Raw genomic sequence first — 15,375 nt, forward strand, 5'->3', positions numbered from 1 at the left:
CTGGTCTCCCCCTTCGGCCAACGACTCATTGTCCAACCTCGTTCAAGTGATGTCATGACCCTGCGCCTCAGTTTCCTCACCTGCAAAGCCAAGATTGTCCTAATCCCGCAACCTCACTGGGTTGCCATTGGGGGAGTGAAATGAATAGAATGAAGCACCAGAATAGCAAGCACCAGATAAGCGTTTGCTGTTGTTATTCTGGTTGTGATGGATCCCAGCGCGCCGTTCTTGCTCCAAGTTCAACGTTGCCTGTCTGGCAGTCAGAGGCTGCCTCCCGCCTGCCTGGCCTGTGTTGCAACTTTCCACATAATGTATTAAGCAAGGCTCTCCCAGGTCGCAGCGCCTGGAGCCCTGGGTTTATGACTGGGCAGGCCTTTCCTTGGAGAGCAGTCTTGGTTAATAACCCTTTTTTGCACAGCTGGATGTTAACACAGAGAGAAAGAGAGAGAGCAGGGAGGAAGGAGAAAAATGGAACCTGTTTGAAAATAGGAAGGAACAGGTCTTGAAAGCCGAGAATGCACTTGATCCTGTGGGAATTACTTAACGGGGACTGCTGCCCGTTACTCTGAGGACGATGACTCACCCTTCCCGGAGATGATAACTTTGCTCGTTTTGTCCGTCCACAGCTGAGCCCATCTCCACCTTTGCCTGCCAGTCAAGCCCCCAGAAACAAAGATTCTCGCTTAAACTAGTGAGTGTCCCCTGGGGGCAGCGCCGAGGGGAGGGCCTGGGGCTTTAGCAGATGCACCACTGACCTCCAAGTCCTTCTATGGGGAGAGTACAAGGAGTGGAACCTTGGGTGGGGCGTGTCTCCTTCTAGGCCTCAGGTTCTTCTACTTGGGGCCCCTTGGAAGCTACAGGCAGGTCCACCCCTGAGCCCTGGCTCTGATGCTTTCCAGCCGTGCCATCTGGCCAAGCGCCTCCCCCTCTGAGAGCTGAGTTTCCTCGTCTGTGAGATGGAGCCAGTAATAGCCACGTCGTGCAGCCTGCTTCCCCACCACCTGCCTGCCTCGCAGCATATATTTAATGAGCATCTACCATATATCACAGTGAGGGTGTTGGGGTCCTGCACTGAGGAGTCAGTGAAATCACTCATGACCTCAGCATACGTGGGGGTCAGAAGGAGAAAATAAACCGAGGCAGGCAAGTCACGTACTTCAGCACAGACAGGGAGTGCCTGATAAAAGAGCGTGGTCCTGGTTAGTAGCCTCATCATCCCTGAGGCTGGAGGTATGGGTGACTTTTATTTTCATCCTTTTATTTCTTTCAATTTTCTCACCACCCAGAAAACCGAGACTGCTGGGTTGGGTGCCCCACCTCGGCTTCAGATGGAGGCTGGGTGAGTGGTTCAGAGCAAGGGCTCCAGGGCCAGGCTCGCAGATGAGTGACAGCACCTGCTTGCCAAGAGCCTGTTCTGTGCCCAACCCTGGGCTCAGAGCTTCATAATCAAACCTGTGGGGCGGTTACTCTGTTCCCCATTTAACAGGTGAGGAAATGAGGATTTGGTCACTTGCCCAGGGGCACCCAGCCTGCAGGTCACTTTGTTCACTGCCATATCTCCAATGCCCAGAACAATACTAGGCACATAATAGGTGCTTTATAGAAAGAATGAATGAGTGGCAGAGCTGGGGTTTGAATCCATTTCTCTTTAACCCTGTGCTCTTAAGAACCCAGCTATGCTAGTTGTGTTTAATTAAAATATTTGATTTGGCCACTTGGAAAATATGACCCAATATTAATAATGGCTTAAAAGTCTGGGGCGGTGGTCCAGGACTGACATGATGGTTCCATAAACAAGGGGCTCACTTCCTTTCTCTCGTTGCTCCAAGATCCTCAAACTATAACCTCCATCTCATGGGCTGAGATGGCTGTTCTGGCTCCCACTGTCTCCTCTGCATTCCAGCCGACTGAAACAGGAGAATAGAAAGGGGCGATCGTGCCCCAGCCTTTTAAGGGCATAACCTGAAAGTTGCCCATAGCTCTTCTGCTCACATCCCCATTAGCCAGACCTTAGTCATGTAGTCCTGCCTTGTTGCAAGGGAGGCTGGGAAGTGTAGTTTTTAGCTAAAGGCCACATGTCTAGGTAGAACTTGTGGATTCTGTCATAAAAAAAAAGAAAAAAGACCCGAACAATGACTCAAAGTCTCTGATAGGTGTTCACGCACAGCACCCGAGTTAATTTGGTTCTGATGTGCAGGACTTGATGGGGAACCTGGGTCATTGCTGGCATTACCTTGGAGTAATCCATGGCCAGTGATGGCCTAGGGGCCCTGACCTAAGAGGTTCCAGTGTGATAGCCCTTTCCCCTCCCATCCCCACTAGGATGCCAAGGATGGGCGCTTGTTCAATGAACAGAACTTCTTCCAGCGGGCAGCCAAGCCTTTGCAAGGTATTCCTCAGGGAAGTGGGCAAATAGGGGAAGAGTTGGGGGAATCAGCTTAGTCAAAACAACTGGCTTCTCCCCAAAGGTACAAGAAGGGTTGGGATTACATTAAAGGCCCAGATTTGCCCCCATCGCCCCCTCAGGCCTCAGGGCAACAGACAATGGGCTGAGGCCGGCTCATACCAGCTCTGGAGAGCCAAGTATTTCAGAAATACCTCAAGTCAGTTGTTAAACAGCCATGGTAAAAATGATCAATTTACAGTCAAATAAATGACATTAAGAACAAGGGTAATAAATACTCAAAACTCACCATTCCCTAAATATTTGTCTGTACTTTTTATCTATACTCCCGAGATTGTTTACATTCATTGTATGGTGAAAATACCATATAACTGCTGCATCTCTTCCAAATGCCATCTTCTGTAATACTATATTGGTAGCTTGTAATTGGCCATGAGAAGTATTTACACCATGGAAATTGGCCAACACTTGGCCTGTTTTTTCCTCAACAGCCAGTGGTTAAGCTTTTATCAGCACCCCACTGGATCTGTTCTTCCAACTGAGATTCTGGAAAGTGGGTGGACCTCTAGTGACACCATGACCATGTTAGACATTTCCTGACCTCATTAGCTCTCTGTGGGAACTCAGAAGTTATGCTGTCATTCTTATCCCTTCCACCTACTCCAGATCTGTAAATGCTTTCTCCTGTGTTCACACCCCTCTTCATCACCGCCCTCACCGTCACCTGTCCGCAGAGGTGACTTCTCCATCCAGGAGACTCGGGGTCTGGCCTGGGCTCAGGTGCACTCTGCTTCTGGTCTGAGAATGGGCTTTGTCCAAGGCGGGTATGGGACCGGGTGGGCTCTAACTAACCTCTCTGGTTCCTGCCTCCCACAGTGAACAAGTGGAAAAAGCTGTACTCGACCCCGCAGCTGGCTATCCCCACCTGCATCGGTTTTGGCATTCACCAGGACAGGTACAGGTGAGTTGCCTCACTTGCCGTCCACCTCACTGGCCCCTTCCTTCCCCTCCCTGTCGTGTTCCCGGGCGTGGCTGGGACCCTGGAGCCACTGGCCAGTTACTCAGCTTCCTTCCTTCCCCCAGCTTTGAGCCAGGCCAATCCCCCACCTATCAGAACCCTACATCTCACCAGGGAATGGGACCATGTAGCCACCAGCCACAGTCCATCCTTGGTGGCTTGTGTTTCATGCCCTCCCCTGGTCGTCTCCCCCACCTCCTGGGACACTCGTATCTTCCAGGTTCTTGGTGTTCCCCATCCTGGGGAGGAGCCTTCAGTCGGTCCTGGATGACTGCCCCAAGCACGTGATGTCGGTGAGGTCTGTGTTCCAGATGGCCTGCCGGCTGGTATGTATCTAAACGTTGCAGGCTCCTGTCCAGATGATGGTGCTCTGGGTCCTGGCTTATCAGTTGGTTTGTTCATCAACACACTCTTCCCACACCTCCCTCGGCTGGGCACTGGGGGCTCATACACTGATCGACACAGCCGAACACTAGGCCATTAGAACCAGAGTGATACAAGTATTGCCACAGCGGGTGTTCAGGAGACCATGGGAGTTGGAGGAAGGGACCCAGCTGAAATTGAGGGGTTCAGCAGAGCTTCCTGGTGGAGGTTGTTTCTAAGCCAAGAACAGAAAATAGCACTGTAGTGGGTAGAGTAGGAGTGGGGATACAGGGGGAGAATATTCCAGGCCAAGGATAATAGCTTGGGCAAAGGCTTGTGTGGAGGAGAGAGCACAAGAAATTTGTTCATTCATTCATTCCCTCATCCATCCTCTTATTATTTATCAGGTCCCTGGTGGGTGTCAGACGCTGTCCCCGGGACTGGGAGTCCAGTGGGGGCAGCACAGACATGATTTTGTATCTAGTAGGAGAGGATGATATTAAGTCACAGTTGCACAAATTGTGAAAAGTGCCCTGAACAGAAATGTCCCCTGCTGTGATGGAGAATAAGAGGACTCCATGTAAAAAGCTGGAGGGATGGAAGTGACAAGGGAGTGACATAGTAGGTGAATCCCAAAGGTGGTTATGTTCAGAGTGTCTGCAGTGTGACATGTGGAGGGGGAAGGGTAAGAGATGAGGTTGGAGTGGAGAGGTCATTCGTGACCAGATCACGCAAGGCCTTGAAGACCCAGCTGAGTGGCTGGGACTCTGCCTGAAGACACTGGGGAGCCATGCAAGGATTGGGAGAAGGAGAGGGGCAAGGTCAGCTCTGGGTGCAGAGGGACCCTATGGGCCATGTTGGAACAGCGTGGAGGGAGTGAGATGGAAGCTGGGTGAGGTCGGTGTGAGAGGACAAGGCCTGATTAGGAGCTGGGCTGTGGGGTCAGAGAGTTTGTAGAACAAGCAGAACTTGGTGGACCAGTATGCCCTGGAGTCAAGGAGCTCTTGGAGGTGTAATTAGGACATAGTAATGAGGACGTAACTAACCCCTGGGCAGTTCAGTATATGAGTCTGGAGCTCAGTAGAAAAGTAAGAGCTAGAGATAAAAAATACAAATTGCTTAAATGGCTTAACTATATTTCTGCTCCCTAGGACAAATGAGAAAACCCCTTTGATGTACATGAGTGTGGGGTTTTTTTTTTTTTTTTTGCAGCAGGGCAATAAGTAACTAGCTTCTTCCCCTCACAAGTTTGTGATCAACTAAGAAATAGATATGAAAGATCAATGAAAAACCAAATACCAGCTTTAATGGTGAATTTTTTAAAAGTCTAATTAGAAGACCTGCTTAGGCATACTGTCAGAGTGGGTGTCCAAATGCTTCACTCAGAATTAGGCTTAAACCACTCCCCCAACCCCGATTGCAAGCAGCACCATGTGACCCCAGACCTAACAGTGGGGGTTCCTTTGCCAGGCTTCCCATCAGAACCTCTTTGTGTTGGTCCTACTACTCATGGAGATGCTTTCTTTCTTCCCCTAGCTGGATGCCCTGGAGTTTCTCCATGAGAATGAGTATGTTCACGGAAATGTGACAGCTGAGAGTATCTTTGTGAATCCAGAGGACCCGTGCCAGGTAATAGCCAGTTCCTCCCCCTCCACAGGGACTCTGGGCTCAGGCTCTCCCCTGTCTCAAAACCTCCATTTATATCACAATGCTTATTGCAGACAAAGAATTGCTATCCATCATGTATAAAGAGCTTCTTGGAATAAATAAGAAAAGATAAGCAACTTAGTAGAAAAGTGGACAAGGGATAGGAAAAGCAGTTCATAGAAAAAATAAAGCCACAGTTTAGTTAAATGTATGAAAAGATACTCAACCTCCCTGATAATCATAGAAACTAAACTAAAAATATACTATTTTTACCCTTTAAGTAGAGAAAATTAAAAAGAATAATATCTATTACCCATAAGGATGTAAGGAAATAGAAATTCTTTATATACTGTTGGAAGTGTGCATTGGGTAACCTTTTTGGAAGGTAATTTGGATAGAACAGTCAACATTTTAAATGCATTTATTTTTTGATACACCATTTCCTCTTCTAGGAATGTATCCATTCCATATATTCAAGGATAATATGTACAAAGTGTTCCTGACAACATTGATTGTAACAGTAAAATGGGAAAACCTTAAATATATATTCCCGGTAGGACACATTAGTATTTTAAAGTAAATTCTAATTACTCCTTCTAGTGACAGAAACCCAATTTAACATGCCTTAAGCAAAAGAAAAAAAAAAAAGAGAAGAAGTTTGTAAAGTGGTAAGTGCAATTTATTGCTTCATGGAGTGGAAAAATCCAGGACTTCATTGGCTCCAGGCATGGCTGAATCTAGGAATTCTGGCCCTATCATTGGGAAACTGGTTCTTCCATGTCTGGGCTCTCCTTGTGTTTGCACTGCTCATTATCATACAGACATTCTTCCCTCATGGTCACAAAATAAGACCAGCAAATCAGGCTCAAATCCCTTCATCTTAGCAACCCCAGTGGAAATAGATCAGGTGAGCCCCTCCTCAATCACATGGATTAAGAGTTGGAGAGGAGTGATCCCAGAGAAAAATCCTGGAACCATATTAAGCAGAGCTCTCCAGAGAAACAGAACCTACAGAAAGTGTACGTGTGTGTGTGTGCACATGTGCATGTGCGTGTGTATAGAAAGGTGGGGGAGACAGAGAGAGATTTATTATAAGGAGTTGGCTCACACAATAGTGGAAGCTGAGAGTCCCTAAATCTGCATTTGGCAAGCTGGAGACCCTGGAGAGCTGATAGCATGGTTCTAGTCTGAGTCCAAAAGCCTGAAAACCAGGAGAGTTAATTGTGTAAGTTCTAGTCTGAAAGCTGGCAGGCTCGGACCCGAGAAGTTCCAGTGTTTCAGTTCAAATCCAAAGGCAGGAAAAGACTGATGTTCAGTTCAAGCAGTGGACCTGAGAAGGTCCAGTGTTTCAGTTTAAACCCAAAGGCAGGAAAAGACTGATGTTAAGCTCAAGCAGTCAGGCAAGAGGCGTTCCCTCTCATGCAGCCTTTTTGTTCTATTCAGGTCTTCAACTGATTGGATGAGGCCCACCCACACTAGAGAGGGCAGTCTGCTTTACGCAGTCTACTGATTCAAATGTTCATCCCCTCTAGACATACCCTCATCGACACACCCTGAATAACCTTTGGCCAAATGTCTGGACACCCTGTTGCCTAGTCAGGTTGACACATAAAATTAACCATCACAAATTGTGACCAGAAGGAGAAGATGTAGGTCTCACATGGACAAAGCCAGCAGTTGTCCACACTCTTTGTGGCAGAATAAGATGCAGCCATTAAAAAACAAACGTAGCTAACTTTGTGTGTCTGGCAGATTAGCACTTTGCTTTTTGTTTTAAACTCAGTTAAGCTGCCTAACAACCTTGCAAAGGGGGGACTATCATTGTCTTCATTTTACAAATGGAGAAATCAAAGCATAAAGAAGTTTCATAATTTGCCCAAGGTGATACAGCCACTAAAGGGCCACGCCAGCATTTGAGCCTGGTCTATCTGGCTCCAGAGTTAATGCCCTGAACCACTATTAAAGTGCAGAAGGCTGTGTGCCCAACGGGAGGTAGAGTGTGATCCCCCTGTGGACAACTAGAGCCTGCTCCCTGTCCACATGTGTTTACTGATTATTTAAAGAAAATGATTTGAAACAACACCTAAGAAACTACTATTAGTGGTTACTTCTGGGTAGTGGGCTTAGGGGGGTGGGCAATGATGGGGATGATTGGTTTGGGTTCTTTTCATACCTTTCTGTACTGTTTGGCATTTGATTGTTCAAAATTGCACCCACAGTTGAAATCTCTGACCCCAGAGTCCAAGCTTCTAACTTTCAAACTGTACGGCTTCTACCACATCCACACAGGTGACCCTGGCAGGCTACGGCTTCACCTTCCGCTATTCCCCAGGCGGCAGACACGTGGCCTACTCTGAAGGCAGCAGGAGCCCACACGAGGGGGACCTTGAGTTCATTAGCATGGACCTGCACAAGGGTTGCGGTAAGAGGCCAGAGAAGAGGTTCGGGACCATAGAGAAATAATTCTAAGACAAGGGCAACTCTAGTTTTCACAGCTACGTCATGCTAAGAGGGGAGCTATGGTAGGATTCAGGACCATGGATAGCACCCTATTCGTTAGGGACAGCTGTTCAGCACCAAGGACAGTGGGCAGTTGACTACAAGGAAGACCTACAGGACCAGAGATTCCCATTTAGGATCTTTGTAGATTTGCAACATGAAGGTTACCCAAGAGCCATCCAGGAGAGGCTGTCCAGTAAGGAATTGGCAATCCATGTCTGCAGCACACGAGTGAGGTCTGGATGGAGACTCAAATACTGGTAATATCTCAGGAGTTGTCAGCTGAAGCTGGGGGATAGGAATGAGATCATCCAAGGAAAGTGTATAGAAAGAGAACAGCGCACTTTGAGGAGAAGATCCTTGAAGGGAATCTCAGCTTCTTTTTCCCAAACACATTGATGATACAGTCATCCATGTGCCTGCCTGCATCCTCCCATCACACTAAGCTCCCCCAGGAAAGGGATGGTGCCTGTGCCTCCAGCAGCAGGTGGCAGAAGGTCTGGTACAGTGAATTCTCAGTGTTTGTTGAATGTTTACACAAGTATTGTCTAAATCATGTGATTTGGGAAGCATAAGAAAAATAAAACCCCATGATCTCCTTTGCCCTCCCCTGCTGAGTGAGGCTGAGTTCAGTGCCCATCCTTCTGGGCTCCCTCATGCCCTGTTCTGTCTCCTCTGTAAAAGCTGATCCTACACTACAACTGTATCTGCAGTGGATTGTCAAGGGTTGGGACCCAAATAAACTCTTGTCTGGGATTTAAGAATGTGGGATGGGGCCTGGCACACAGGGCTCTGAGGATTCGTTGAACAATGGGTGCATGAATGAAAAACAAATAGTTGAGAGAGTGAGCTAGTGAAAGCTGGGATGAAGGGATGGCCAAGGGATTGAGTGAGTAATTGAGAGACTCATGAGAGAGTGAAAGTAGGCAAGTGAAAAGTGAATGAACAGATGAGAGCCTGTATGTTTGGGTGGTTGAGAGTGTGAGCACACTGCTGAATCAGTGAGAGAGAGAAAGGAAGAGGGTGGGCATATCAGTGAGTGGAGCATCTGGACTGAGCTCCTGCTACCTTTCCCCCCTCCCCAGGGCCCTCCCGCCGCAGTGACCTCCAGACCTTGGGTTACTGTTTGCTGAAGTGGCTCTATGGGACCCTGCCATGGACAAGCTGCCTTCCCAACACTGAGGATATCATGAAGCTGAAACAGAAGTGAGTCTAGGGGTCAACAGAGCCCAGCACTAACCTGGCACCCATGCAGAGGGACAGAAGCTCAGAACCCAACAGGGAACAGAAAGGAGGGGGAGGTAGCATCTGGCAGAGCCAAGGCCTCTGCAGTTCTCTGGCATGTGCTCTACCATCCATTCCAGCAGACAGAGCATGGGCTCTGGAGCCACACTGCCTAGGGTCAGACTCCAGCCCCACTGCTGCAAGGTGTTGGGAGGGCAGCTTAAATTCCACAAGCTTCAGCGTCCCCTATGAGATGGGATCCTATTAGCACCCACCTCAGGGGGCTGTGGAAGGATTTCGGGAATTCAGGTACACAGCATTCAGCACAGAGCCTGGAAGGTAGAAAATGCTCACTGATGTACAGGACCCTATGATTCATTCATTCCTATATGAACACACAGGCAACGAGCAGTTACGCCTGGGCCCTGCCTCAACATCTGGCGACATTGGCCTCCGGTGTCCACACTTCTCCCTCACTTCTGCGTGTAAAACCACCAGATGCTGCTATTTCCGGTTAAGACGTTTAACACAAAGGACAGCAGTGGTGGAAATGGAAAGGCAGGTTGTGCGGTTCAGCACTGCGGACAGAGGGCGTTTGAATGCAAGGGGAGGTTCTGCTGGTGTGTGGTTCAGCACCAAGGACAGAGGATAATTGGGCTCAGAGGGAAGTGAGCACGGGAAGGGGGCGCGCGCCTTGGCCTCCAGCACCAAGGACAGTGGACAGCTGGACGCAGGGAAGCCCTGCAGGTCCAGAGGTTGGGATTCAGAATCTGGTATAAGCTTGGGGCATGAGAGTTGCCCCAGAGGAGTCATCCAGGAAGGGCCACCCAGGAGATGGTTGGCTATCCCATTTGAAGTGCAGGAATGAAGTCTAAATGGAAACTCAGACCTCAGGCCATGTGTTAGGAGTTGTCAGCAGAAGCCCTGGGAAACGATGAGAGATTTACAGGGAAAGTTATGCAGAATGGGAAAAAGGAACTCCGGTGAACAGCACTGAGTCCCTCATACTTCTCAGTGTAGCATGCGGTGTTCCTGGTTCTTGTTGAACCTCTCTCTCATTTTATTTTGCCCTTTTTATATCTCCTCTTTCTTCTCTCAACCAAAGATACCCACTCAAACATACTGAATATATGTTCTACTGATATGCTAACTTAAATGTATTTGTATCCTTAAACTTGTATGATGGTGGTGGCACTGTGTGTTTGACTTGCAAAAATGGTATTCTGCTCTAAATCTCACCTGTTTCTGGCTTTTTTCACTCAACACTATGTTTTTCAAGTTTAACCCCATCATTACACGTGCATCGAGTTTACTGCTTCTGACTACTGTTTTAAAGAAGTTTGTATAGATCACGTCTGTGTCCTTAAACAATACATGATGTGTGTATTTAATCTGCATAAATGGTACTGTGCTCTGAGTATCATTCTGTTTCTTGCTTTCTTTTGCTCAATGCTATATTTTTAAACTTCAGCTACATTACCAGTTCACTGCCTCTCAATACTTCTTCTCAGTTTGTATGTTTAGATGTAGCTGTGTCCTTGAAAAATATGTTCTGTTTGATTATGCCAATCAGACACATACCCACATAAATGGTGTCATGCCCCGATTCTCATCCTTGTTCAGATTTCAGCTTAGTTGTCACTTCCCAGGGAGCCCTTCCCTTGCCCCCACTGCATCAGGTCTCTGCTTGTTCATGCTCAAAGGAAGGGACGCCTGTCACTGGGAGGAGACACACGGGCAGGAAGTAGGCACTGCATGTGAGCGTAGTGGCAGCCCCCAGGGCATTGTAGGAAGCAGAGAGGAGGCACGTGACCTGGCCTCAGGCCACTGGGAGCCTTTCCCTAAGAGACGCCTGACCCGGTCTATAAAGAGCAGAAGAGTTTCCCAGGCAGGCAAGTGGGAGTCAGGATTTCTAGGCATTCAGGATAGCATATATGTGAACTCTCCATTTGTTCGTTCATTCATTCATTCATTCAGAACCTGTTTCCTGAGACTCCAGTGGGTCGAATCTCCCTTCCCCCAATTTCCTCTAACTCCTAAGAACACTTGTATTTCCCTTTTCGCTTCTCTCCCACCTTCCCCTTCATAGGAGTTAATGAAACGTGACTGTGACATGCTTCAGTAAGAGAGACTGCGCTTGCTGAGTCGGTGCAGTGAATCAGATAGGTCCTAGTAATGAGTTTCATATCGATGATTTTGGCATGAGTAACAGTTCATCCCAGAGTTCCAGGTTCCAACCATAACCACAGAAGGAGAGCCAGGAACCTGAAGATGCTCCACTGGGAGATGGTGTTGGTGATGTCAGGTCATTTTAGAGCCCCCAGCCCAGCCTGTTGCGTGACTTGAGGCAGTAACCAAAGAGCCCACAAGGGGGCGGTGTTGCCACATGCACATTTTCTGGACCCCTACCTTGTCCTCTAGGGCGCCTTACTGGTGTGCGTGGTCTTCTTCCATTCATTCCGCAAGTATCTATTCGTTTTCATGTACGTCTTAGTTCGTGATGGAATGAATGAATAAGGGAGGGAGAAGAGGCAGTTCGATTCCCCAAGGCTTTCTGGTGTGCAAGGCATCCAGGTAGGAAAACACAGACTCCAGTAGAGTTGGTCCTTGCTTTTAAGGCTGCGGCTGGGCAGGGAGGTCCCACAAACACCAACAGCAACAGCCTGTCGCAGGAGAATCACTCACTCAGTTTACAACATCCGGAGGCTGGCACAACCCTTTTGTGCCATCACTCGTTGGCTCAGTCATTCACCACACACATCCGAGGCTGCAAGGGAGAGAAAAGGGTCAGGCGCTGCCCTTCCTGTACACATATGACAGTTCCTATCGGGCCTCCGTGGACCTATGCACAGGATGAGCAGACACTAGGGAGAGATCTATTTTCTCTGCTTAGAGGGATCCGGGGAAGCTTCCCGGAGATCAACCCTCAAGCCATATCCAGAAGGGTGAGCAGCCATTTACTGGGAGTCAAGGTGGGGAAAGGCCATCCAGGGCAGAAGGAGCGGGCCAGGAGGTGTGGGTGGATGCGTGACCTCATTGAGAGATGAAGGAATTTGGTCTGGCTAGAGGGTGAAATGGGAGGGAGGAAGTCAGGGAGACAAGGCCACAGGGGCTGGTGGCCTTGGTGCCAGAGGTTTTCCCACAGGGCACTGGGGAGCCCAGGAAGGCCTGTGAGCAGAGAAGGGTGTGGTCCACTCGGGCCAAAGGAAGACTCTCTGGGGCCATATGGGGGATCCACAGGAAGCTTGGGAGAAGCTTGGGTCCAAAGAGAGAGAATGAAGCCTGAGCTGGTCCCACAGCCATGGACGGAGGGAGTGGTGGGGCAAAAGGGTTGGGGAGCAAGATGGGCTTGGGGACTTCTAGACTGGGGGGTGGAGGAGGGGAGGACAGCGCCCAGCGACTGGGTGGACAGTGGGGAGCCAGCCAAGTGGTCCAGGCCAAAGATACAGAGGACTGGGACTCTGAGGATGGAGCAAAGGAAATGGAAGAATTTTATTTTTGTCAAGTGGTACAGGAGGCGTGTGTGTGTATATTTATACATGTGTACATATACAAACGTGTGTGTATGGATAGATAAAAGATAGTTGATCCTCATTATTCACAGGTTCTGTATTTGTGAATTCGCCTCTTCCCTAAAATGTATTTGCAGCCCCACAGTCAGCACTCACAGTGCTTTGGAGGTCATTTTCAGACATGCCCTAAGAAGAGTGCTGAAGTGTTCACATTCCTCAGGGCAGGAAGGAAATCTGTGGGTAGATGAGCTTCCAGCAGGCATGAGTGAAATGGCTGTTGGCCCTGAGATCCGTGTGAATGAATCAGCATCATATTAAATAGGAAATCTTTAAACACAAACACATGGAAAACCAGGTGGTGTATTGATCCGTTGATGAAAATGTTGCGACTGGAAGCTTGCAGGTATCTGATGCTGTGTTCCCCCTAAATGCCTGGTTCAGAATTCACTCATTCAGTGTTCAAGGTGACTCTACAGAGCATAACTACCTCAAATAACAGAAACTAGGGCACGTCCACCAGGCATCCTGTTTCAAAAGGTTGCTCTCCCCTAAAAGGCTTTTCTTGTGTACCTCTGTTCTGTCAGGTTTCTTTTTTTTTTTTAATTGAAGTATAGTCAGTTTACAATGTTGTGTTAATTTCTGGTGTACAACAAAGTGATTCAGTTACACATATATGTATGTGTGCTTTTTTTTTTTACAGGTGTGCAAAATTTTTTGTTTATTTATATTAAATATGACTGGAGTCAGTGAATGCATGTTCTTTTTCATTATAGGTTATTACAAGATATTAAATGTAGTTCTCTGTACTATTCAGTAGGACCTTTTTATTTATCTATTTTGTATTTAGTAGTTTGTATCTACTGATCCCAAACTCCTAATTTATCCCTCCCCCTACTTTCCTCTTTGGTAACCATAAGTTTGTTTTCTATGTCTGTGAGTCTGTTTGTTTTGTAAATAAGTTCATTTGTATCATATTAGATTCCACATATAAGTGATGTCATATGATATTTGTCTTTCTCTGCCTGACTTACTTCACTTAGTATGCTAATCTCTAGGTCCATCCATGTTGCTGCAAATGGCATTATTTCGTTCTTTTTGATGGCTAAGTAATATTAATATTCCATTGTACGTATATACCACAGCTTCTTTATCTGGTCATCTGTGGATAGATATTTATGTTGTTTCCATGTCTTGGTTATTGTAAATAGTGCTGCTGTGAACATTGGGGTGCATGTATCTTTTTAAATTGAAGTTCCCTTCAGATATATGCCCAGGAGTGGGATTGCTGGATTATAGGGTTAACTCTTTTTTTAGTTTTTTAAGGAACCTCCATACTGTTCTCCATGATGGTGGCACCAAATTACATCCCCACCAACAGTGTAAGAGGGTCCCCTTTCCTCTACATCTTCTCCAGCATTTATTGTTTGTTGTCCCATCAGGTTTCTTGACAACCCGGAGGGCCTCGTGGGACAGTGCAGTCGCTGGATCAGTCCCTCAGGTATGTCTGAGGCAGGGAGAGCACGTGGGGACCGTGGAGGGACCAGGGGACTCAGGTCCCTCCCAGGGGTGCCTCTCTTTTCACCCCTCTGTTATCCTTCTTTGAGTTTTCTAAATTGCAAGTGTATATGTGCCCCTTGTAGAAAAACAAAAATCTTCCCCCCAAATTCAGAAAGGTCTCTGAACAATAGTAACAGCAACACACACGTGAGTTTTTAACAGGATCGTATTATGTATATTAGTCTCTGACTTGATTTTTTTCCATTTAAGTAGAGTATATCTTAGAGATTTCCTGTGTTGGTACTTGTAGAATTTTTTTTTAATGGTGGTAAAATACACTTAATGTCACTTCAAACTGCAGTTGTTACTCATTAGACAGTCGTGAAATCAACTTAATGGGTCAAAAGCAGGATTTTTAAAAATTAAAAACAGACAAAAAATACAAATGCCTTGCAGAAGTTAGGGAAATGTAATGCTTTATGAGACGTTAGTTTCAGTGATATATATTTATACTCATGTGGGTAATGGACTTATAAGATGTATTTCTAATTATATCTGTTTTTAAATGTTTGAAAAACAGTCGTCTACGTTTGGGGAAATAATTCATTATATGAATATACCACAATTTATTTCACCAATTTTTCATTGATAAACATTTAGATTGTCTCCAACTTTCTGATATTATAAACTCTTTACTTCTTTTTCTTTATCAGATTTTTGTTTTAAAACCAACATAATACTGGCTTATAAAATAATTTAGATACAGAAAGTAAGTACAGCTCAGTGGTAGAGCTGCATGCTTAGCATGCACGAGGTCCTGGAGTTAACCCCCACCCAGTACCTTCACTGGAAAAAAAGAAAATTCAGATACAAATTACTACATATAAAATAGATAAACAATAAGATCCTTATTCTATAAGCATAGGAAGCTACATTCAGTATCTTATAATAAGCTATAATGAAAAAGAACACACACACACACACATATATGTAACTGAATCACTGTGCTGTACACCAGAAATTAACACAACATTGTAAATCGACTGTACTTCAATAAAAAAAATAAATAAAATAACTCAAACCAAACTGAAATGTGTAACATGAAAAGTTTCTGTCCCTCCCCACCCCCTTCCCAGTCATACTTTCAAAGTAACCTCTGTTAATATTAGTAGTATGGTGAGTATACACGCTAGGTGCGCCCTACACGCAGC

General features: G+C 46.6%; 1 protein-coding gene across 4 annotated transcripts in view; it reads left to right on the forward strand.

The window, feature by feature from the left end:
* VRK3 (VRK serine/threonine kinase 3) overlaps window positions 1-15,375 on the forward strand; it is a 33,846-nt gene that overhangs the window by 12,566 nt on the left and 5,905 nt on the right. For 2 of the 4 annotated variants that reach the window (XM_014560840.2, XM_014560831.2), the window contains exons 6-13: window positions 627-691; window positions 2,323-2,389; window positions 3,281-3,365; window positions 3,643-3,748; window positions 5,322-5,414; window positions 7,722-7,854; window positions 9,017-9,137; window positions 14,107-14,165. In XM_014560840.2, the coding sequence (XP_014416326.1) occupies window positions 627-691; window positions 2,323-2,389; window positions 3,281-3,365; window positions 3,643-3,748; window positions 5,322-5,414; window positions 7,722-7,854; window positions 9,017-9,137; window positions 14,107-14,165 (729 nt within the window). The remainder of the gene's footprint in view (window positions 1-626; window positions 692-2,322; window positions 2,390-3,280; window positions 3,366-3,642; window positions 3,749-5,321; window positions 5,415-7,721; window positions 7,855-9,016; window positions 9,138-14,106; window positions 14,166-15,375) is intronic. The other 2 variants (XR_004322856.1, XM_014560861.2) reach the window with 2 other exon arrangements.

The sequence above is a fragment of the Camelus ferus genome, chromosome 9 (genome assembly GCF_009834535.1).
Source record: "Camelus ferus isolate YT-003-E chromosome 9, BCGSAC_Cfer_1.0, whole genome shotgun sequence".
NCBI classification, from domain to species: domain Eukaryota; kingdom Metazoa; phylum Chordata; class Mammalia; order Artiodactyla; family Camelidae; genus Camelus; species Camelus ferus.